The 24,774-nt window shown below is 47.3% G+C and overlaps 1 protein-coding gene across 1 annotated transcript in view; it reads right to left on the bottom strand.

The window, feature by feature from the left end:
• Positions 1-24,774, bottom strand: part of CACNA1F (calcium voltage-gated channel subunit alpha1 F) — a 60,928-nt gene that overhangs the window by 18,616 nt on the left and 17,538 nt on the right. Inside the window, exons 12-30 of the mRNA XM_081844504.1 lie at positions 23,189-23,215; positions 22,926-23,086; positions 21,198-21,423; positions 20,543-20,750; positions 18,046-18,166; positions 17,316-17,409; positions 16,982-17,039; positions 13,490-13,544; positions 11,497-11,641; positions 10,191-10,320; positions 9,956-10,015; positions 8,705-8,811; positions 8,206-8,293; positions 7,710-7,817; positions 6,713-6,765; positions 5,599-5,745; positions 4,002-4,203; positions 3,134-3,292; positions 1,424-1,534 (exon numbers count right to left, since the gene is read on the bottom strand). Coding sequence (XP_081700630.1) covers positions 1,424-1,534; positions 3,134-3,292; positions 4,002-4,203; positions 5,599-5,745; positions 6,713-6,765; positions 7,710-7,817; positions 8,206-8,293; positions 8,705-8,811; positions 9,956-10,015; positions 10,191-10,320; positions 11,497-11,641; positions 13,490-13,544; positions 16,982-17,039; positions 17,316-17,409; positions 18,046-18,166; positions 20,543-20,750; positions 21,198-21,423; positions 22,926-23,086; positions 23,189-23,215 — 2,260 coding nt within the window. The remainder of the gene's footprint in view (positions 1-1,423; positions 1,535-3,133; positions 3,293-4,001; positions 4,204-5,598; positions 5,746-6,712; positions 6,766-7,709; positions 7,818-8,205; positions 8,294-8,704; positions 8,812-9,955; positions 10,016-10,190; positions 10,321-11,496; positions 11,642-13,489; positions 13,545-16,981; positions 17,040-17,315; positions 17,410-18,045; positions 18,167-20,542; positions 20,751-21,197; positions 21,424-22,925; positions 23,087-23,188; positions 23,216-24,774) is intronic.

The raw sequence follows: 24,774 nt of genomic DNA, 5'->3' as shown, positions 1-24,774 counted from the left end.
CAGAATCATAAAATCTTTGAATTGAAGAGTTGCAAGGGACCCTGAGGAGAAACTTCTGCCCTTCTCTCAGTTCCGCTGATAGAAGGTAATTCCATGGTTACTGTCAATCAGATGGTCTGACTATTAATCACTCTGGAAGATAAGAGGGGTTGAATGGGAAGAACCTCAAATCCTTTGATCTCTGCTGTCTGCACCTGGGGGCTTGGCTGCAGGTTAGAATGAGCAGGCAAGTGGGGGAGCTGACATCTACGTAAGAACCCCTTGTGGGTTCCTTCTTAAATACTTATGGGACAAGATAAACTGTCTTAGAGATATTTATCTGTCTGCTGGTGAAAAAATATAATCTGAAGTCCTATAAAAACTGCTTTCTGTTTCTAAGTATAACAAAGGGGAAAATGGCCGTTCAAATGTCAAAGGCAGAGTGAAAAGCCTGATTTATGGTTGGCTTCCTCCCACAGTAGACTTGCTGAATTCCAAGTGTGAACAGCATTCTGGGAAATGCTGCAAGACCTACCCGCTTGGGCTGACCTTTGGAGCTCAGGAGTAAGTTGGAAACAGGTGGAGGGTGAGGAGGGAGTGAAATGAACATGAAACTTGATCCTGGTTTGCTTTCTTATGCACTCTGGGCCTTTGGTGTGAGTTGGGCTATGTATCTAATGACATTCATCATACATTTTTTTCAGACTCCTTGGAAGTGTTACCTCGAAATGCAGAAGGCTCCTTTTGCAATATTTTTATATGCTTCAGGATCTAATGCAAAGAGGCTCTCTGCAGATACAATAAATCCCTGATGTAGATTTCTACCAAGAAAGGCCATTTTCACAGAGAAGGCTTCAATTACTCTGGAACCTCTCTTGCCAGTGCCTGGATCCAAAGATTGGTAAGGTCAGGCATTTGCTGAGGCCTGAAAACTGATAAACGGCCACTGGCTTCACTTTCCACAGGCACCAAAGAGCATGGGAGGCAATGGGAGGAAATTATTGGATTGCATGTCCTGCCTCTTCCAGGACAAGGGGCAACCTTGAGAGTGCCTTGCCTGATACTCCACAAGATCCTGGAGTCAGAATTGCATGTCACACTAGTTGCTGGAGCAAATGATCATTATCAATGCAGGGGATTGAAACTAAAAGCCTCAGACCCTGTGGGGTTATTATCACTCAGCTGGAAACTTGTGAATACTGGCATAATGCCAAGATTCCTGCCAAGCTCCAGAATTAACTTGAAAACATATGGTTGTTTATGGTGAGACTCTAAGCCAGGTGTGGAGGACCTGTGACTCTCCAGGTATTGTTGGGCTCCAGCCAGCATGGCCAATTATAAAGGTTTGATGGGTGCTGTAGCTCTGCAAAATCTGGGGGGCCACAGGTTGCCCACCTCTGCTCTAAGCAAAGTATCTCTTGAGTAGAACCCCCAGCTCCCAAACCTTGGGCTTGAAGGCAATGATCTTCAGCACCATCTCGACAGTGAAGAGGCCTGTGAAGACCATGTTGAGCAGGTCCATGACATAGTTGAAGGGCTGGGACTGTTCGTAGTGCTGGAAAAGGAGAAAATGCACAAAGCATGTAGGAGCACCTTGAGGATCTTGTGGTCCTCAAGCTGGGAGCTGTTGTGATTTGGCGCTTTGCAACCTTGTTCTCAAAATCCACCCAGCATTCCCAGGTTCTTTTGGGCTCCTATCTACCACACCACACATTTGTTGGTTGGCAGCCAGAGTCCCTTCCTCTGGTCCTGATTTACTGATCAGCCATGGCACACTGTCTGTACACACACCTTTCAGCAAGTTTGTACCATGGACTCTGTTTTGTCTCCATCACCTATCTTTCTACCTTGTTGCGAGGTGTGACCTGGGCTTCTCCTGCCTTCTCCCCATCATCTCCAGCATCCTACCTTCCACTCAAGGGTTGTTCCCTTTGGAGTGAATATTGCCTCAGCTTCAGAATGCCTGTCTCCTTTAGTATGCTTGCCTTTGGGGGTCAAAATCCCAAAGCATAAGTATGCCATGCACTTCACTGGTCCTAGGTATTTTGAGAAAGCAGGATGTGTGGGGGGAATCCTGATCTACCCTCAAGTCCCACTGGCTCATATTCACTCTTCTGCAGGGCTTTTTTTTAAGCTGGAACTTGAAAGAACTCAGTTCTAGCACCTCTCAGCTGGGCACCATTGTCATTCTAAGAAAATGAGGGAGGTGTTCATGGTGAGTTCCAGCATCTCTTTTTCTAAAAAAATAGCACTGCTCTTCTGGATGGTCTCCTTTAATACCAAAAAATAGCTGTCCACATGAACATCTCCCCCAGAGTCAGCGTTTCTCTGCCCTTGAAGCCCTGGCACCTCACAGCCATTGAACACAGCCATTGTGCATCCCTTTGTTCTCATGACAAAGTTCTGATTCCTGCCATCACTACAAGCCTTGGTACTCCAACACCTCAGTCCTTTTCTATCTCTATTTAAAATAAAGACAATGGTGTGATGTTGTTGTTTTAAAAATGATACAAGTATCAAAATATGCATGTACAATAGGCCCCTCTATACAATAGGCAAAATATTACCCTGTGTATGGGTTGTTTAAGCATAAATTCCCTTCCCCACAACACAGACTTCTCCCACACCAAAGTGAGCCCTATTCTACCAAGTGAGCTTCTTGGTCTCTCCACTTCTCTTTACATTCTGAACTGTGTGCCTGTCATCTCACACCTTTCTCACTAAGAATCAAACTAGTCATGGCAGGGGTTGTCTTGTTTGTGGACTCATGTGTCTGCTCCACTGATGTTTGAAAATGGGGGTTGTGAGGTGGATGGGCCTAATTCTTTCTTTAAAAAACAACAAAAGGAGCTTGAAGGTAATGTGTGCCTCTTCTCTCCTGATCTTATCTCACTGTGCTTCAAGCCCACTCAGTTTCCTATATTGGGAGCCAGGCTGAGGCAATGGAGCATGGGAAACTAAGGAAGGGAAGAGGGTTCAGTTTCATTCGTCCACATGCTCTTTTTGTTGTGTAGATTTTTTGGCTTTAGACATGAACCGGACAAGCAAGTGAAGGACAAATGTCCTGTCTCTTTGGCCTCATCTGCCTTCAATGGCCTCATTTCCCCCTCACATACCCTCACTGCCCTTCTCATTGTTACCTGCTCACTCTCACCTGCACAGCCAGTGCAATGGTGTTAAGCATGATGAGCACAAACATGATGTATTCAAAACCGGTGGAGTTGACCATGTACCAGAATTTATACTGATATTTGTTCTTGGGGATGTAGCGCCGTAACGGCTGGGCCTTCAGGGCATATTCCACGCACTGCCGCTGTGGAAAGTAGAAGAGTTTTAGCTAGAAAACAATGAACAACCCTGCACTAACTGCCCCATAAACATCATCACCACTTCAAGGTATCTTTGAAAGCTCTCCAGATCCCAGGCATGTTAGGGAGGTCTTATTCAAAGATATTGGTTCTGGAGCCCCAAGTTGGCATTTGAGATAGACTTAAGGCCACAAGGAGACTAGTAGCCTTGCTGCATGAGCAATAGATACTAGTACCATAGGCCTCTGCAGGCAATCAGTTTAGAGCTCTGGCAAGAGCAACCGGTTATTCCCCTTGTAGATTGCTAGGTGGGGAGGAAGAGGAGGGACAGAGAGGGGAGGGTGAAGGATAAGGGCGAGAGAAAAAGAGCGAGAAGGGATAGTCCCACCCACTTTTGGTTCTGGTCCCGTCCCCTGAGAGATTATACCCCCCCCCCCGCCAAGGAAATTCAGCCCTCAACAGAAAATGTTCCCTGCTCCTGCTTTATTCAGTACAAGGAATTGTGGGACAGTCACTGGAGGGAGAGAGACAGAAGGAAAAAGCCACAATCTCCACCAGCTCCATCAGAACTGCACAAATTTGAAGTAATCGACTGCTGAAGTTAATGTGGCAGCAGAACAATGAGGATGGGTTGGTCATGGTGGCAGTGAGGTTGGGAATAAGTGGGAATGGTGATTTGCACCAGCAGAGCATGAAGTGAGGAGAAAGAGATACCTGGTTCTTGTCCAGCTCACAGTTCTTGTATTCCTGTTCTCCCTGTGCCCGGAAAGTGATGATGACGAAACCCACAAAGATGTTCATCATGAAGAAGGCAATGATGATGATGTAGACAATGAAGAAGATGGAGATCTCCACCCGGTAGTTGTAGATGGGCCCCTCGTTTTCTGCATTGGCATCGATAGCCTTGTAAAGTAGCCTGGCAAGGGCAAAGTGGTGAAGAGAGGGAAACTATGAACAGAGAGCATAACAGTGAAGAGGAGAGACAGACCCATAAAAAGCATGAACTACCATTCTGTGGACAGGATATACAACCATTTGGATCCCTTCCAATCAAGATACAGGCCTCATCATGGAACTGAAACTGCCTTGGTTGCGCTGGCCGATGATCTCCAGCAGGCTAGGGACAGAGGTGAAAGCTGTTTCCTGCTACTGCTGGATCTCTCAGTGGCCTTTGACACGATTGACCATGACATCCTTCTGGACCGTCTAGAGGAGTTGGGAGCTAGGGGCACTGTTATACAGTGGTTCCACTGGGAGCGGCCTCCAGGACAATAAAACACTGGTCTTAATGGATCCACATTGGTTCCCAGTACGTTTCCAAGCACAATTCAAAGTGTTGGTGCTGACCTGGCACCCAAATTTCCAGGGCCAACACCCATAAAGGAGCCCCACTGACCAAGACCAAGATCGCCATCTTGGCTGTGACTTGACATGGGGTGTGGATAGGCAGTGACAGCACACCTAAGCCCTATGATCTGTTAAAGCACACCTCAGAGTTCCTGGTAGCAGTGCAGGATACATTTTCTCTGTTCATGTAAAGTGCTAAGGGTGTGAGTGTGTCTCAAAGCAGCCCTTGCAGCAGTCAGGCTCCTACATCTTACTTCCCATGCCACTGAGGCATAGTCTTCCTGCCCAAGTAACTGCAGGCAGAGCTGTATTCCTCAGAACTCCCACCAAGGCACCAATTCAAGCTTCCCCAGTTGACTCAGCCCCTGATCATGAGACAGAGGCTCCACCGAACTCTACAAAGCCTTATGCTAGGAACCAGCCCAATCTGAGCAACTCCTCCACAAATGTGAAGTTCCTGTTCCCTGCCCTCCCTGCTCCCCAGCTGCCCCTCTCAGAATGCCGGCCTTTTTCTGCTTTGGACTTTGCCACTTGCCTCTGGTGAATCCACCTGTCTGGTAGAGCCTTCCCTCCTAATACTTGGCCAAGTTGCCCCAGAAGTCCCAGAAATTGATGCCAATTATTGGTCTAATCCAGTCAGGAATTTTTATAGACTGCAAAAAGTGTGGGAGATGATTCAGAAGGCAGACATAGGAAGAGGCGTGGAAAAATGGGTGGATTTCCTTTCCAGTCTTCAATAAGTCACACAAGCTTCTTTATTATGGCAGAAGACAACGGGTAGAAAGCTAACAACACAATAACTTGCGTGTGGCAAAAGAGCTGTGTCACGCTTTATCATGTTCACATTTTTGTTTTACATAGTGACATGCCAGAGAATTATGGGAATGGTGAGAATCATCACAAACACAATTATATACACACGTGTGTGCACATCCCGTGCACAATCCCCAGTAGAGTAACTCACGCTGGCCAGCCTTCAAAAGTAGAGACAGTGAAAAGGGCCATCATGCCCGACAAAACATTGTCAAAGTTGAAGTCACTGTTGAGCCAGGCACGCTCCCGCACCATTGGGTGAGCCACATCTCCATCCTTGTAGACAATGAATGTGCCCCTGTGTGCAGAGGAGGAGGAGGAGGAGGAGGAAGAGGAAAGGAAGACGGAGCAGAAGGAGCTATCACTATGGGCTGCAGCTGGGAGTCATTGAACTTAGACAGGCAGACCAGATCCCAGAGTGTAACCCTAAGACAATTTCCAGCTGCAAAAACCACAGTTCCTTTTACTGCAAAGCTACCCAGCCACCCTCCTTTCTGACTCTCAGACCCCTCTCTCTTATCTTAGGGACAAACTAGATGCTAATAGTCTCCCACCTTTCTCTTTTCTTCCTCTCTTTATTTTTAAACTGAAAAGCAGATACATGGAGGCAGCTGGTCTGAGTGGAAGAATAGCAGGGATTGCTTAACCTTTTCCCTTTTTGCCATTTATTTCTTCAAAATTATCTCTCCCCCCCCCCCAGGGCGGGGAGGGGGGGAGAAGCAGCAGCTTGGGGAGGGGAAGCAGAAAGACAACAGGAAAGGAAAGGGTCAAGGAGACCTTCTCCCTGCTACTCTTTGGGTCACAATCACAGACTCAGAGGTCAGTTTTCAGCAAAAGAAACAGGAGAGGGGAAGGAAGAAAGGTAGGAGGTTATTACTGTATCTCCCATGTGATGTCTTGTTTGGGCCTCACAGACACCCACAAACAACCCTTGATTCACAGGCCATTACACGATACTAGACCATCTAGCTTTCATCTCAGATCAGCCATACATGGGAATCCATTACATTGCTGCAACATTTTGCCATGCTAGGCAGTTGAGATCTGTCCAGGAGTGAGGAAAAAAGAAAAAGACAAGAAGAAAGCAGGGCCAGAGAGCTGCAGGCAGCAATGTTAACAACAGGCCCAGTTTGATCTGTGGGGTGGCTAGACATCTTGGTTGGTGTTCTTGGTATTAGGCTAAAATGCCAATGCCACCTGGAGAACTTGGCTGGGGAAGGTAACTGGACGCTCTGCTCTTCTTGCAGGGCAGGGCTGAGACTTACTTGCATTCATACGGAGTGTGCTTGGCCTCATCTGTGCAGCTGTAGAACTTGCCCTGGAGACAGAAGTGGCAGGAGATTGGAGATCGGGCACTGAAGGGGAAGGAAGGTATCCATCCTGGGGAAATTCTTATCTTTCCACCCTGTGTGCTGCCCCCCATGGCCCTGGGCATGGAGGAAACCGTGAACCAGCCTCACACAGGGTGGGGCAGTCAGGGCACACCTTTACCCTGCCCTGTAATGAGACACCCACTTCTATCGACTTTTCATCTTAGGGTAGAGCAAGATGTTATGCTCAACCCAGGTCAGTGTCAGGTTGTCATCCATCTCCCTGTAAAATTGCCTCAACCTCATCATATCATGTACTTCCCCACCCCACGTCATTGGGATCGTGCTGGCCCAGTGGAGATGGGAGGTGGGGAAGGGCCTGCCTAAGCTTAACAGAGAAAGGTTCACAACAGTCTTATGTTGGGCATTATGTCTAGTTGCTCTTTTCACATTGCTTTTCCTTTACAAGATCTCCATACTTCTGTCTTTCTCTCGGTCTCTCTTTCCCTCTCTTGCTCACTGTCCACCTTCATCAAATATGGCAGTGTGTGCTGAGGTAAGCTACCAATCAACTAGCTGAAAAACAAGAGCAATACTTTGCAATGCAGATGATTTACCATATATCATTATATGATGATTATTACTATGTTTACCCATGTAAACATAGCTGCATCTATGGCTGTGCCTTTGCACATCTATTTTCTTTCTTTCTCTTTGAGCTGATTCCCCCCCCCCCTTGTGATGACCTACAGCTGAAACAAATAAGCCACCCGACTAGTGTCTATAATGAGGTACAGGATTGGTTGCTAAGGTGATGGTATTTGGAAGTGTTTTGGGTGCAAGCCCCAAAGAAACACGCCCACATTCAACATGTCCTTGATCCAAGCACATATACACATCTTGCACACACTCATTTAATCCAAACCACCCCAAATAAATTAGCACTCCTTACCTTGAAGAGCTGAACACCAATGCAGGCAAACATGAACTGCAGCAGGGTGGTGACTATCATGATGTTCCCAATGGTGCGGATGGCCACAAACACACACTGAACCACGTGCTGTCAGACAGGGAGGCACAAAGGATGTGAGGTGGCCAGGAGGGAACTTTCCAGTTCTCAACAGGGCGACCCTGTGGGTGTCAGGGCTGGTGCAAGACATTTTGGCACCTGAGGTGAACCACAAAATGGTGTCCTGCTCCTCACCAGGGAAGAAGTGGGGAGTGAAGATTGACATTGGGAAGAAGGGGGAATAAAGGTCTACCTTGGGATCCACTGCCCCTGTGGATCCTGCCACCTTGAGGCAGTTGCCTCGCCCTGCCTCATGGATGGGCCAACCCTGAGTGGGCTGGGGAACACAGGCACCACATCTTCATAGCCCCCATGCTGTGGGACCTCCTTCCAGATCCACATTGTAGAGCCACCACCTGCCCTTGAAGACGTCCCTCACCTTCAGCCCCTTGGCCCGGTTGATGGCTCGGAGAGGGCGCAGCACCCTCAGCACTCGCAAGATCTTCACCACAGAGATGGCACTGGAGCTGAGGTGGAAAGAGGAAGGGAGGTGTGGGAGAGTTTGGGGTTGAAAAACCAAACTGCTTACACCTTCTTTTCATTTCCTATAAAATAGCTCCTAAGAACTTAGTAAGAAGAGCGCTGCTGGATCAGGCCAAGAGCCCAACGTAGTCCACCATCCTGTTCTCACAGTGCCTAACCAGATGCCTCCAAGAAGCCTGGAAGCAGGACCTGAGCACAAGAGCCCTCTCCCTGCTTGTGAATCCCAGCAAGTGGTATTTCAGAGGCTGGAAGCGGAAGACGGCCATCCAAGTTGGTGGTGCATCACTACGCAACATTGCCCTTTCATCCCGGACCAGGCCAGCACAATCCTTTTCTTCTTCTTCTTTTGGGGGCCTACTCCCAAAGTATCTTGACCATTCCCCAATCAGACTTACTGGATGCCAAAGGAGATGAGTGAGACACTGACAACCAGCAGATCAAGGAGATTGAACCAGTTCCGGCAGAAGGAGCCTTTGTGCAGGAAGGCGCCGTAAGCGGTCATCTAAGGACAGAGACATGCTAAGCACCCCAGCTCCACCCAACTCCTCTTTCTCAGAACTGTGGCTGGAACCCAGAAGCTTGGAGATTAGGTCCCCAGGTGCCCTGCGCCAACCAAGTGACCCTGCCTTCCCCCCACCCAGGCTCAGTCCCTTTATATTCAAGAGCAGATGTGCTAACTTAAGAGGCAGATTGGGGAGGGGGCTGATGTCACACCTGGATGTGATGTCACACACATGCACAAGCACCAAGCATCCTGAGTGCCAGCTTCTCCTTCTCCTTCTCCTTCTGCTGCTGCTGCTGCTGCTGCGCCTGCCAGGAAAAGAGGCCCTGGCTCTGCCGACATTGTGCAGCCTACAATGAGCGCTGAGCACCCCAAGTGCCACACACACATTGGGAGGACCCAGGGCCTCTTTCCCTGGCAGCCAGAGAAGAAGCTGGCCCTGGAAGCTGGACCCTTGGGTCCCTCGAGCTCAGCCCTATGTCTGCACTGACTGGCAGCAGTTTCAGGAAGGAGGCATTCCCAGGCTTACCTGGAGATGCTGAGCATTGAACCTGGGATGCTCTGTGTGAAGGGAAGATGCTCTTCCACGGAGCTGCATCTTCAGGATCTCTTTAACAGCTAAGGCTGAGTCACGTGAACCTGAGTTACGTGACTCATGCTTAAGAATGTTGATCAAGACCAGCCTTCTTTGCAAGAACCGCAGCAACCAGCAGGCATGAGGCAGTCTGCAGTCTACCAAAGATCTTGGTCTCCTTATGCCCACCACTGTTCTGCACAGTCCACAGCTGTGTTGGAGCTAAATTCATGGTGGGTAGTAAGAGTCAAAGGCCTCTAGACAGGAGCTGAGAAGTGCAGCCCTGACCTTTCCCTCCTTGTTGCTGGGAGCCACATCTTCTCTCCCACCCCCCTACTCCCCAATGACTTGTAGCTCATTCTGCAGTTGCTGACCCCCTTCTCCACCCCAACCCCAACCCTGATTGCCAGCCATGGGGCTATGAGGACACTAGCAGAAGCAGCTATGGTCTGGTTGTTTGGTGCCACCCTGCAGACGTGGCCCACGTGCAGGTGTGGGCAACCCTAGAGACTTGGCCACTGGGGCATCCACTGAGGGCTGGCTACTCTCCCCTTCCTCATCTTCTGGTACCTTGAGTAGGATCTCAACAGTGAAGATAGAAGTGAAGGCATAATCAAAGTATCCCAGAATCTGTGTAATGAGAGGGGGGAACAGGAGAGGGGTGGGGGAGAAAGAGAATGGAAAAATGAGGAAATAAGAGAGGAGTGAGAGAGAGAAAGGACAGAGCAGAGGGTGAGACACTCTTCTGTCTCTCGCCCTCTGTCTTCCATTCTACCCAACCACCTTTCCATATGGCATGGCTTACATTGTTGCGGAAGGAGTGTGCTCGGATAGGGTCCTCTGCTGCCAGGGAGATGCTGCTGAGGATGATGAAGACAAGGATGAGATTGGTGAAAATGTGGTGATGGATCAATTTGTGGCACCCAACACGAAGCCTGGCGAGAGAAAGAAAGGCGGCCACCATAGTGAGCCAGCAACACACAATAGGAGCAGCCAAGTTTCCTGAGGCACATGCAGACTCCCCTGCGAATCAGGAGGTGGAGATGGGGAGCTAAAGGGCGATCCTGGCAGATGTGGGCAAGATTAGAGGGAAGAGCCTGGGTGGTGCCTTGGAAGTGGGCTGGACTGACATGGGGAGAAAAGCCAGCAGCAAAATCTCTGAAGCCAAGCAAAGATTGACCTTGGGATTTGCCTACTCCCTTGACCTTGGGTTGAGATACCTGGGAAGAAGGCTAAAACTCCACCACCAGCGTGAACCCTGGCAGTTCTGGGTCTGCCCAAGCATAGCCAGACAGTGCCTCCAGTTGTCCCCTACTGCTCTCAACCAATGGGTCCCCAAAGTGGGACCACAATGAAACCAGGATCTCTGGCAATTTTTTTACCATAGTCTTACACTGGTTAGTCATGCCCTCTGCTCCAGGAACCCAGGCAACACTAGAAATCACTTGCCAAACCTAGTTTTGAGGATTCTTTGGTGTGGAAGACACAACAGTTAAATGGATATATACAGTAAATTAGTAGCATAGATACAGTATGCTTCTACATGTAGGTTATTAGGGCACTCACACCAGGGACTCTGGCCACAGGGACCCTGCCACCTTGCACCACCAGGGCTGTTTGCAGATTGAGGATTTGGCATGCTGCAGTGCCATCCAGATAATGTCCCGAGAGGAGTACTGCAGCTCATCAGGCCAGTCAGGCCAGGCAATCTGTGGGGGCAACAGGAGCCAGGCTGGCCTTACAGAACTGGTGCTTCAAACATGGTTTTCCAGTGTGAAAAAGCTACTGCTAGAACAGTCATGCAGACTACATTGCATCAAGTCCTTCTGATGGCTGTTCACTGTTCTGTACCTTCATGCTGGCCTGCCGTAACTATGGACCTGTATGTGACCTTTGTTTGCTGTTCTGGGTCTTGAGCTAAAGTAGGCTGCACCTTCGCCTTTCCAAGTGACTGCTTGCAGGTCTGACACCTGCACAGCCCTGGCACCAGAAGAGGAAATTCCTGGACCTACAACTCTTGCAGAATTGTGAACAAACTGAGGTCACATTCCACTGAAAGAGAAAGGCAGCCCCACCTTCTTCCTCCTTGCTTCATGCCTTTCTGTACTCACGGATTTGTCTTGCTAAGGCAGAAGAAGGAACTTCCATCAGGAATTGGTAACACCTTCTCTGTGGGGGTTTCCTCCAGTTTGTCTAGGTGAGACTCTGCCAAGCTCTGCTGATCTCCTTCTGCCTCTTCTTCCTCTTCCTCCTCACCTGAAAACAAGACAAGGTGTAGGATTAAGCAAGGACTGAGGAACCTTTGGCCCTCATCTGAAGCTGAACTACAACTCCCATGAGCCTCGACAAGCATGGCCAATAGCCTGGGGCGATGGGAATTGTAGTTCAGCAACATCTAGAAGGTCAAAGGTTCTCCACATTTGGTTTTAAGGATTCCTCGGGAGCCATATTCATTACAGCAGTGTGTGTGTGTGTGTGTGTGTGTGTGTGTGTGTGTGTTAATGAGAGAGAGAGAGAGAGAGAGAGAGAGAATAATGTCTAACTATTATGAACTGATGTGATAATTATATAGTACAGTCAAACCTTGGTTCCCGAATGCCTCTGTTTTGGAACGTTTTGGCTCCTGAACGCCGAAAACCCGGAAGTGACTGCTCCAGTTTTTGAATAGTTTTTGGAAGCCGAATGTGCTATGTGGCTTCTGTTTTGAATTTCCCTATTGTATTGAGGCTTCTGCCATCAGTTTTCAGTTGTCAAACCTTTTGGAAGTCAAGCGGTCTTCCAGGGCAGATTACGTTTAACATCCAAGGTTTGACTGTACCATAAATGTGCATGGTGCATTACAGAGTAACAACAGAGAAGAGGTGCAATTGCCCCAAGAAACTTACAATTTAACAGTTGATACAGGAAGGGAGGAAGGTTGAGGGGAGGCTATGCAAAGGCTAATGGAAAAAGTGAGCTGCAGCAGAAGAGAAAGAGGCTGCATAGAACCACAGAATTTCAGAGTTGGAAAGGACTCTGAAGGTTATCTAGTCCGACCCCCTGCAATGCAGGAATCTCAAATAAAGCATCCCAGACAGATGGCCATCCAACTTCTGCTTTAAAATCACCAGGGAAGGAGAATCCACTACCTTCCAAGGGATCCCGTTCCACTGTCAAAAGACTCTTACACCAGAAAGTTATTCCTGATGTTGAGTCAAAATCTCCTTTCTTGTAACATCAAGCCTTTGGTTCCCTCTGGAGCAGGTGAAAACAAGCTTGCTCCATCCTCCATTCAACAGCCTTTTTAATATTTGAAGATGGCTATCATATCTCATCTCAGTCTCCTCTTCTCCAGGCTAAATATCTCCAACTCCCTCAACCATTCCTCATAAGGCTTGGTTTCCAGACCCTTGATCATCTTGGTTGCCCTCCTCTGCACACGTTCCAGCTTGTCAATATTCTTCTTAAATTGTGATGCCCAGAACTAGGCACAGGGCTCTAGGTGTGCTCTGACCAGGGCAGAATAGAGCGGTACTATTAAGTCCCTTGAACATTATACTTCTGATGATGCAACCTAGAATAGCATTAGCTTTTTTGCTGTTGCATCACACTGTTGACTCATGTTCAGTTTGTGGTCCTCTAAGACCCCTAGATCTTTTTCACATGCCCTGCTGGCAAGCCCGATGTTCCTTCTCTTATATTTTTGCAGCTGGTTCTTCCTGCCTCAGTGAAGGACCTTGCCTTTGTCCCTATTGAAATCCATTGTGTTAGTTTAGGCCCAGTTCTCCAAGCTTAGAGCCTGAACTCATGTTGCCATTGATCCCCTTCCTGGTTCCCTGCAATACAGTAGCTGCCTTTTATACTTAAGGCTTATATATCCCAGAGGAGTTCCAAGGCAATTTATGTTGATGCCTGATAGTTGTTTACGTGGAAGAGAAAAGCTGGGAGGAGGAGAGGCAGAATAAGCAGCCTGGTCAATTGTAAGTTTTACATTCAATTACAAACCAGGCTGCAGCCAAGAGCTGCTTTGGTCTCATGTGTGAAAACATAAATAGCCTTTTTGTCTCAGTAAGGTAACAATCCTCATGATTGTCATAGTACCATACACAACGTTTCTTTCCTCACCTGCTTCTTCACTGCCTTCCTCTACTTCCTCCTCCTCTTCCTCCCCACATTCCACCTGAGGAGAAAGCAGACTGGGCATCACCAATGCACGTTTGAGTGGGATGGAGGGCAGAGCAGGAGAGACTGGACTTCATACAACAGTTTCTGTAGTATTTGCTGGCTATGGCTACAGATAGAGTGAGGAGAGAGGAGTGTCCAGTTCAGCCTTTCTGACCTTCAGGACTAAGGCAGGAAACTTCACCACCCTGGACTAAGGCAGGAAACTTCACCACAAGACTGCCACCACCCTAGAGGTGGGGGGTGGGCACTTCCTCAGGAGGGTTCAAGTGCGAGGCTGCCTTAGACGTGTGTGTGTTTGCGTGTGTAATGGGGGTGGGGGTGAGATCTGAATGAAAGAGAGAGATCCTTCTCAAAAGTTTCCAGGCTGTCACCCATTGCATAAGTGACTGTTGTGCTTGCACAAGGGCCTGTGCAGAGAAGGGCATGACAAGCACCTCTGCCTTGTACATGTGCACGCATGCAGCATGCAGCTCAATTCAGGATGCATATTTCCTGCCAGGGGCACTTCCAGATCTCCTTTTTATTGGGGATCCATGACAATCTGTGTTCATGATGGTTTCCGAGCAGTTGTACTCAATCCTACTTTTAATCCTGTCTGCGCCTGGAGAAGCTTTGGGGCAGACGCACTGCTTCATTTCTAGCCAGATTCAGTAGCTTCCTGCTGAAATCCTGTAATTTTTCGTACCATAAATGCTCTATGATTTATTTTGTCCCACTTCTATTGTGCTATGGGGCAAGAGTGCCTCTCTAAACAGCAATAATACAGTAACACTGGGAAAACATGCCAGAATAACAAATAAAGCAGAAGGATGTGGTTCAGTATAAATCCACCACTACGGCACTATTATTGTACCAATGATATGCCTGCGAAGAAAGAAAGAGGCCCTGGTCTTCTACAACCTGCAGAGTCTGTTTTATCACCAACCAATAAAGATGAGGAGTCAGCCACAAATGATATGACAGGAAAAGAAGAAGAAGAAGAAGAGTTTGGATTTGATATCCCGCTTTATCACTACCCGAAGGAGTCTCAAAGCGGCTAACATTCTCCTTTCCCTTCCTCCCCCACAACAAACACTCTGTGAGGTGAGTGGGGCTGAGAGACTTCAGAGAAGTGTGACTGGCCCAAGGTCACCCAGCAGCTGCATGTGGAGGAGCGGAGACACGAATCCGGTTCCCCAGATTAGGAGACTACCTCTCTTAACCACTACACCACACTGGCTCTCAAAAACACACTTCTTCATATGTCTACTCCATCCATGTCTAAAGCAGGCTGGGGGGAGGGCAGTCTAAGCAACACCAATTCTTATATTAAAATAGATGTGTGGATGAGACACTCCCACTCCATTCCTACCAGAGCTTTTCTCCTCAGCCCACCACACGTTTACCATCAGAACAGTGCTGAGAGAACAGTGTGCTGAGCCTAACTCACCTTCATGGTCCTTTTGTTGTAAAAATTAGACCTCTCAGTTCCTGCTTTTGATTCAAACAGAACAGACGTGTGAGCTGCAAACATGGCTGCACTGCCTCATTTACTTCAGCCCTTTAAGGAGGAGCAGGGCAAGTTACCTCCATGCAACCTGTTGAGCCACTACAGCTCTCCACCATGTGACTAAAAGCTAGCAAGCCAGTTCACACATGCACACCTGGTTGAGGCCTGTGCTTACTAGAAATAGGCAGAAGAGGGCACTCTCTCAGAGGTTGAAGCAGACATGATTCAAAGGCCATAATTAAATCTCCAGGCCTTTCTTTGTCCTCCACCCCCTTAAAAGCAGCCACAGCAATGGCTCCAGTTATCATAAGAGGTGAAGTGTTGGGTGTTTATCATTCCCCTGTGCCATTTTTTGATCTGACCACTCTCCACTGAAGCTGCCATGAACCCCAGGGGTGGGGGTGTGGGGATGGAGCTTTATGTACCTGGATGAAGCCTGTATTTGGGTGGAGGATAGAGGTAAAGGTAAAGGGACCCTTGACCATTAGGTCCAGTTGTGGCCGACTCTGGGGTTGCGGCGCTCATCTCGCTTTATTGGCCGAGGGAGCCGGCGTACAGCTTCCAGGTCATGTGGCCAGCATGACTAAGCCGCTTCTGGCGAACCAGAGCAGCGCACAGAAACACCGTTTACCTTCCCGCCAGAGCGATACCTATTTATCTACTTGCACTTTGGCATGCTTTCGAACTGCTAGGTTGGCAGGAGCAGGGACCAAGCAACGGTAGCTCACCCCATTGCAGGGATTCGAACCGCCGACCTTCTGATCAGCAAATCCTAGGCTCTGTGGTTTAACCCACAGTGCCACCCGCATCCCTCTGGGTGGAGGATAGGGGGTCATAATAGCTGTGTGTGTGGTGGGGGATGGAGAGTGGGGGGTTGCATGAAGGGGTGTTCGGTCTTGCAAGTCTTTGCCTGAAGTGGCACAGCCCAGAAACAGGCTGTGTTTCTTTACAGTGCAATCCTTACATCTGGTCCATGCTGCTAGACAGGGTTAGGTTGAAGTGCCAATGACCTTCTGTAGGTGGTGACTTTTGGTACTCAGTAGGATAGGAAGCTTCCACCAGTGGCAGATTGTGGAAATGCTCCAAATGGGTCTTAGCAGGCTACCAGTGGCTATACCTGTGGCACAGCAAAATCTGAAACAAAACCCCTTCTGCCCTTGCCAGCACCATGCAGAATCCATTCTGGCTTGTACTGGACAGGGGAGGAGGTGCTGGGTGTTTTCTCTTTTAGATTTGGCCATGCCACTGGCCAGCAGCAGCAGCCAGCAGGGTTTCAGGTGCAGTGGTTGATCTGCCCTCCTGCTGCTCCCTGGGCAGAATTTGGATTGTTCTGTTAGTGAACTAGGCCATAAAGACACATAGAAATCAGCTGGCTAAGGCTGGTGGAAGTTGTAGACCAAAACCTCAGGAGGACAGTGGATTGGCAAAAGCTGCCTTAGACAGTGATAATAAACAGAAAGTTATATATCTATTAAAGGTAAAGGTACCCCTGCCCATACGGGCCAGTCGTGTCCGACTCTAGGGTTGTGCGGCCATCTCACTTAAGAGGCCGGGGGCCAGCACTGTCCGGAGACACTTCCGGGTCATGTGGCCAGCGTGACAAAGCTGCATCTGGCGAGCCAGCGCAGCACATGGAAATGCTGTTTACCTTCCCGCCAGTAAGCGGTCCCTATTCATCTACTTGCACCCGGGGGTGCTTTCGAACTGCTAGGTTGGCAGGTGCTGGGACCGAGCAATGGGAGCGCACCCTGCCGCGGGGATTCGAACCGCCGACCTTTCGATCGGCAAGTCCTAGGCACTGAGGTTTTACCCACAGCGCCACCCGCGTCCCGGTTATATATCAATTACTCATGTGGAATTGCTGCCTACTGATCTGTGGGAGGGCTACTTGCATCTCTAGAAGCAACAAGGTCAAAAATGAAGGTCAGGGTTTCAGTTCTCACCTTCACATTTTTCTCTTCTTCTTTCTCATTGCTCTGCTCCCCCTCTGCTGGTGCCTCTCTGAATTGTGGCAGGGAAGAGGGGGAAAGATGAGAGTTATAGAAAAGGGTAGAAAGGAAAATCTAGACTCTGCCTCAGGGGGAGGAGGACCCAAGGGGGAGGCGGGCTTCTTTAAATGTGCCCTTTCTTTCAGAACAAAATCATCAGAAGGAAGCCTTACAATGAGCAATTTAAAAACAATACAAATAAAAACAAAGCTAGAAACTGAGCAACATTTGGTCAGTTCACTTTCTTCTCCAACCTGCCACCCCCCCCCCCTTAGATTACAGTTCTCACTTTTCCTTGTGTTCCCCCTCCTTGGAGGTATTGATGTTGTCGCCATCTGCCAGATTGTCCACAGCAATGGCCAAGAAGACATTGAGTAGAATATCTGGGGTTGAAAGTTCAGAAAAATGTAACCTGATGCAATGGGGTAATAACCATCCCGAGCCAACACACCCTCAGGATGAGGGCTGTGCCCCCGTTAAAGACATGTGAACAGATTAATCATACGAGTTTTATTTGTTCATTCTAGCAATCAAATCTATATAAACTGTAAAAGCAATAGTTCTGAAAGAAGTTGTATACTATTATTTGCTGTTAGATTATGCACTAGTGTATCCTAGTCAGCATCCTCTTAGGAGAGGCATTTCATCCTGTGTGTGAGGGAAGTGAGAATGTCTCTTTCTAGATGATGCTCCTCATCTGCAGTTTCATAAGCATTTAAAAAGAATATATGCTGCCCAATCAAACCATGTATCCCAGCATTCACAGATGCAAATGCCCTTACTCCTGCTACCTGCCCTGTATCCGATCCCTATTTAAGCACTGCAGTAGCAACCACTATTCCATCCTAATGTAACCATGGGAAGGTCAGCTTGATTTCTAACTTCAGGGTCTGGAAAGGTGAGGACCTGAATTAAATTTGGGGGCCCGACTCAGCAATTTTTCATCAGCAATCTAGCAGCCTAGCATCAATCCTCTTGGACTTAAGGTCCATTAATCTTCACCGCCAATCAAAGGATACAGTTGCCGCAAATGAAGAGGATGATGAAATAGACACAGACCAGCATACCTGGGAAATAGGGGCCGCCATAGGCCATGATCCCATCATACATCACTGCATTCCAGTCCTCCCCTGTCAGGATCTGTGGCATGAGCAAAGGGAACAGCAAATATAATTAAGATAGTTCCACAATTAAATGTTGTTGTTTTTTAACTGCTTATTTAAAGTACTTATATGCCACCCGCCAATACATTTATCCCAATACATTTATTACAATGCAATTTAAAACAAATCAATAATAAAATCAATTAGAGGTAATAAATAATGTAATTAGCACAACACTCAACTCTATAGCAGTGTTCTTTGTGGTATTCCGGGGAACTTGTGACACTCCAGATGAATGCAAGATAAATACTCACTGTCATATAATCATCCCGTAAACAAATCAGAATATGTGCTTAATAAAGACCAGACCCAAGACTTGCTCATACTTTCTCATCTTGCTGCTCTCCCCTGGGGAAAACCCACTCTTAGTGCTCAGTTGGAGCAAACAGCAATTTAAGTTTCCCCCAGACTGACATTTGCTCCAAGTTAAAGAGTGAGTTTTCCCTAGGAAAGGAAGAAGGCAAGGAGAAAACTACTCGGTTGGACTCATGCTTTCTAGGCATGGAATAAACAGAAGTGTGGAAGAACCCTTTGTCTAACCACCAAGTAAATTTTGAGCAAGCAAATTAGGATGACTGTGAACAAACCAGTAATCATTTATGTTAAATTCTTGGAAATATTTAGGGACTATGAGATAGTTCAGATTGTGAGCTTAAAATATAACAAAATAAAATATTCAGAAACAGTATAAACATGAGCCGATCTTTGTATATATCAGCTTCCTACCATCTGAATCTCTCTTGCTTATAGCCCCTAAATGGCTAGCAGCACCTTACTCTAAAGGAGCTGATAAGAACTTGGATCTTAGAATATGGTATCCTATTTTCAACTACCGAAATCTCCATACCTAGCCTCTGTAATACGGTAAGAAATGTTTCAGAACTACAGTGGTGCCTCGCAAGACGAAAAGAATCCGTTCCGCGATTCTCTCCGTCTAGCGGTTTTTTCATCTTGCGAAGCAAGCCCATTGACGGCTTAGCGGATTAGCGCTATTAGCGGCTTTTAGCGGCTTAGCGGCTTAGCGGATCAGCTGATAAGCGGCTTAGCGGCTTAGAAAAAGGGGGGGGAGGGAAAAAAAGTCAGAAAAACTCGCAAGACATTTCGTCTTGCGAAGCAAGCCCATAGGGAAATTTGTTTTGCGAAGCGCCTCCAAAATGGAAAACCCTTTTGTCTAGCGGGTTTTCCATCTTGCGAGGCGTTTGTCTTGCGGGGCACCACTGTATTGTTGCTTATCCTAGTGGGTATGCTTTATATTTTGATATCCATGTGTTATTAGAAGTATTTGTTTAGTAATAAAAATAGAAGATGAAAGCAAATATTCTCTTGTACCTGGTTACTGTATACGAAACCAAAATTGAGCCTGACACAGTTTTAGGTATGCACTTTGTTAAAGTGCTTTTATCAGCTACAGGTGGTAAATTGGCAGCCTAGGGCTTCCAAAAGACTGTGATTATAAACTGAGAACACAAAGTCTAAATTCATGACACCATACATATCTTTCTTTCCCTATCAACACTTAAAACTCCCAGAAAGCTAGGACCAGTCACAGTTTTGTGTTGCTTCTCCCACAGAATGTATAATTAATATTATTATAATTGTGGTGATGAGGTGGGGTAAACCAAGGCCTGTATTTTTAGAATTTTAGGGTCAGCTAAATTAGAAGTGATTATGGCATACAGATCTGACGGCAAGAATTGAAAGCTTAATGGAGATTGAAAGGATCTCTTTATTTTTGCTGTGAAACCACTACACCCCAACTGTTTTACTTCTGGTGGGATATATTTCCCATTTTGGAGTCCCAACAAAGAAAAAAGAGAACTGAGGTGCAGAGGTTAATAGGGTTAAAAGCTCAGGTTGGCGCAGGGCAGCCTGCACACCTGCTCCTTCCTTATATGCAATTGGCCACAGAGCCGATATGAGCATACTAGTTTTGCCTCTCGTTCTGTAATGGATACCCATTAAAACTATAACATGTGATTCTATGGAACTTTAAGCTCTTTTTTCTTCTGTGCACCAGGGTCAACAACCCTTCAATTATTGAAGGGATCACACTGCTTCCTTGTACTGTTCTTTAAGTCTGTTTCAAGGACACAACTGAGTGGCTCCTAAGATCACCCATGAGTCATGGGAAGCTGCATTGACAGCTGTTGCCATTCCCTCCCTCTTGAACGTTTTTTTAAAATAATAATAATAATAATAATAGTGGGATGGGGAAGTTGACAGGATTGGGATCCAGGTGGGAAATAAGGGGCTTCAACCATTTGTCCCTTACATAGCCCAGTCCCCAGTAAGCACCCAAACCTGTCGAAGGCTGGTCCCAGCCACCCCACTTGTACCCCATGTGTGTTTTTACCTGGAAGACTGTGAGCAAGGCCTGGGGGAACGTGTCAAAAGTACTGCGCTTGGTCTGGGTCTCATCAAAGTTGAACTTGCCCCCAAAAAGCTGCATGCCCAGCAATGAGAAGATGATAATGAAGAGGAAAAGCAAGAGCAGCAAGGACGCAATGGACTTCATGGAGTTCAGCAAGGAGGCCACGAGGTTGCTCAGCGAGGCCCAGTGCCTGGAAAGCAAACCAGGGATGGATAAATGGGTCGAGGGACTTGGGGCACTTTAGCTCACAGGTAAGAACCAGCACTACTAGAATAGGGATGGGGAAACTGGCCTCGCTGGCCTCCACCTCTCACCAGGCCCTGCTAGTATGGCCAATAGTCAAGGGACAATGGGAGCTGTACTCCAACAACATCTGCAGGGCAACAGGCTCCCCTCCCCTGATGTAGAGGAAGCAGATGTAAATTGATCTTAGCTTCTGAGGGAAGAGGCTAATATAAGTGCAATAAGTACATACTGACCACCTGCCTAGGGTTCTATAGTAATATATCTTCAAGCCATAAGCAAATCAACCTGAATTTTCTAGCAGGCAAACACCTTGAATTAAGCTAACCCTGAGTGCATGCCCCAGCCCTAAGCAATGCCACCCAATCACCCATGACTACGACCACCACCTCACCTGGTGACTTTGAAGATCCGTAAGAGGCGGACACAGCGAAGCACAGAGATTCCAAGAGGTTGCATGATCTCAAACTCTACCAAGACAGTCTCCAGGATTCCACCACATACCACAAAACAATCAAAGCGGTTGAAGAAGCTGACAAAATAGGCCTGTAGTCCCAGACTGTACATCTTCAACAGCATCTCCATGGTGAACAGCGATAACAGTACTTTGTTAGCATAAGCTGTAGCAAGAAAGAGTAGAGGGTCAACAAGAGGTATATGGGACAGCCTTATGCTCCTAGTCCTCAATGTTAATTAAGTACCACACAGTACACTGGGTGTCAGACAGACTGGAGGACAGATGCTTTTTCACAGTTTCCATCTGCAAAGTGGGAATAATATGTTGAAGACTTAAAATATTTTGAGCTGGACGAAAATGGCAGAGCAGAGAGGAGTAAATGGAGACTCCTCAGCTCTCCATTTGACCATCTTCTGCACTTCCCTGTTGATCCTTCTTTACAGAGTAACTCACATATACAAGGCACTTTGGAATGGATGGGGATGAGATCAGCTGCCCAAGTATTTTTCAGCAAGCCTCCAAGTTCAAAACAGGGATGGTCAACTGGTAACCTGCAAACTAGACTGACCAAGCAGCTGTAGGATTTATTTCATGCATATCAGCTCAAGTATGCGCAATTTCAATATTCTCAGGGACCATATCATTTGTTCCCCAGATATCAGTCCATCCAGAGGTAGGAAATCCACACAGATGTGTAAGCAGTCATGCTCCATATCAAAGCTGGTGTCAGTTAGGATTTCCAGTTATGAAGCACATGTGCTCAGGGCAGGCAATGCATTGCATACAAACATATGCAGTTACATATTACATACTCGGCACAGATAAATCTAAAGAGAGGAATGTAAATATCTGAATATCTGTGTTTCTTATGGCTTGGACATGTTTTTCTTTTACTTGCAAATAGAACTGTGGGCAAAGTTTTTGCTATGTCTTGGTAAAGGTTTGTTAGGGCAGGAAAGAGCCAGATAAAATTGCCTTACAATAGGGATGGAGAAACGGTGCCCCATGAGGCATCAGTGGGCTCCCTTTAACCCCCGCCCCCGCCCCCAGCCAGCACATGCTGCCCAGTGTCAGGTCACGGATGATGAAAGTTAAAAGTCCAGCAACACCTTGAGGATCATGGTTCAGCCACTCCTGCTACAGAACAAGAACAGTAGATGGCAGTCAAGAATTTCTAAACCAGTGTGTGGTTTTGTTTAAGAGAAGTGGAACAACCGAATTTTGTTTCCCCCCAAAATCCATAGTTGGGGAAGGGAGGCAACAACCCCATCCCCACCTCAGCCAATTGTATATTAAAAATTAATTCAAAACCATGTTCCTGCTTCTCAGTCCTGACCACAATCACTAAGCTACCCTCTTAGGCCACATCCATACCATACATTATCCACTTTAAACAGCAATGGTGCTCCAAAGAATCCTGGGAACTGTAGTTTGTTAAGAGTGTGGGGAGTTGTTAGGTGACCCCCGTTCCCTCACAGAGCTACAATTTCCAGAGTGGTTTAACAGTCAATCCCCCTTCCCAGCGAACTCTGTTTAAAGTGGCATGATACTGCTTTAAATGCATAGTGCAGATGGGCCTTAGAGGCTCTCCCTGCTCTGCACTAACTCCTGGACAATACTCCCTTGCTGGTGCTTGTATACATTCCCTGTGTCTTGCAACCCTACCTTGGATTTGCGTGAGCCAATCAGGCTGATTGTAATGCTCAGAGGCAATTGTGAGAGTGTTGAGAAAGACAAGGAGCAGGACCATCCAGTAGAAAGAGACAGATTTGACAGCCAGGCGACATTTCTTCCGGAAGAGACGGTTGATGCGTCGCACTCGGCGGCTGCAGCAGAGGGGGGATGGGAGGAGGGACAGATATCACTGATGAGAGCCAGAGAGCAGGAGAGCGCTGGGCAGAGGGGAAGGCAACTTTCATCCTACTCACCCAAATTTGGTCTTGGAGAGCTTGCCTCTGTGGAAGACAGGAGAAATTCAACAAGAAAATTAAACACAGCTCTCTCTCAGCTGCAGTTGAAAGCTGAGAAATTACAAATTGATCAAAGATACAGGGGCAGCAGTTCTTAGAGGAGGCTCACAGACACTGTCAGCAGTTCATATTTCACAGATATCCCAAACCCAAATTAGGGCTGCCAGGTGGCACCCCCGACATTTTATTTATTAATTTATTTTGCTAGCCTTTATGCTACACCTTTAAATGCAACCTGACAGGCAGAAATGAAGCAGATAGAAAATGTCTCCCATCACTGCATCTTCATGCCAAGAAAAGGTTGCAGGCAAGGACACTAAAAAATAGCCTATTTCTTTCTGTTTCTACTATCAGATAGTAAATATAGGACCGTCGCTAGAAGAATCACCTTCTAAAGTTGTCTCAGCTTTACCGCAGTTGCTCAGTTTTATGATCTGGGCTGGAATCTGACCTTCTTGTAAGCACTGGGTTAAGCCACGGTGCACAGAGGTTAAAGCAACAATCAAGAGTTGGGACAGCCCAACAATGTGTCTCCCCCTCTGCCCATCTCTATTCTGCCCTACCCTAGCAATTATTTTCTCATGTTCAGCTGCCAGGGGTGCCCCTACTATGAAGCAAGATGAGGCAGTTGCCCGAGAAAGCATATTTTGAGTGCTATCAAGGGAGAAAGAGTGGGACAGCGGGTGGTAACTAGACCTGCCAACGGAAGCCACTGCAAGGGCTTCTGCTTTTCTTCCCCTCGCCTCCCCCCATTCCTCCCTCCTCCCCGCCAAATTGGCTTCAGCAGAGATCAGGATAACCCCCAGAACAGTGTACAGGGGGACAAGAGGGCAGATTATTCCACCAGGCAAGCAGGAATGCTTGCACTGACAGAGTAATCTGCTTAGCATTATTCTGAATTCCTCCCAGCAAGAAGCAACATATGGGACCCAATCCACTTGGACTTTCTCATGTGCAAATCTTACTAAAATGAATATAAGCTGCTGAAGAGCACTGATAAATTGTGCCATGTTAAGTCACAGCGGTAAAGGAACTGTGTCATGTTTAATTTGAGGGCCTAAAAATGCCTTAGACTGGTTAGATTCTTGGCAAGACACACTTGCCCTTCAGTGATGATTTGGGCACCATTACAAAGCACTCTTGCCTGAAAGGAGAGGACACACTGTGGTAAACAGGAGGAAGTGGTTAGCAATGTAGGTTAGGTTCAAACTATGAAGCTCTTTCTAGGCTTATTTTAAACCTAGAATCAAAGCTATCTGGAGTTGCAGCCTCTCTACATTGGCCCATAGTCTTGTTTTCAGCACACTGAGCTAATTCGCTCAGCTGCCTAGCTGCCACTGCTGCTCTACCACTCCTCCATCTCTTCTATTTTACACGGAGTCTGTAATGTCACTGTGGTACTCAGCCTCCTTCATTCAGCATGGAAACAGAGGAGGAGGCAGAGTGGTGCAGAAGCACGCAATCATTGGCAGAGAGGATAACTGTCAGAGCATCTCAGCAGCAGTGCCCACCTGCCTTCTTGCTTGTCAGCCACCCACTTTCCT

This window comes from Podarcis erhardii, assembly GCF_964252035.2.
Source record: "Podarcis erhardii genome assembly, chromosome: 17".
Lineage (NCBI taxonomy): Eukaryota > Metazoa > Chordata > Lepidosauria > Squamata > Lacertidae > Podarcis > Podarcis erhardii.
Note: the sequence above shows the minus strand (reverse complement) of the source record. Positions and strands in the feature narration are given on the sequence as shown.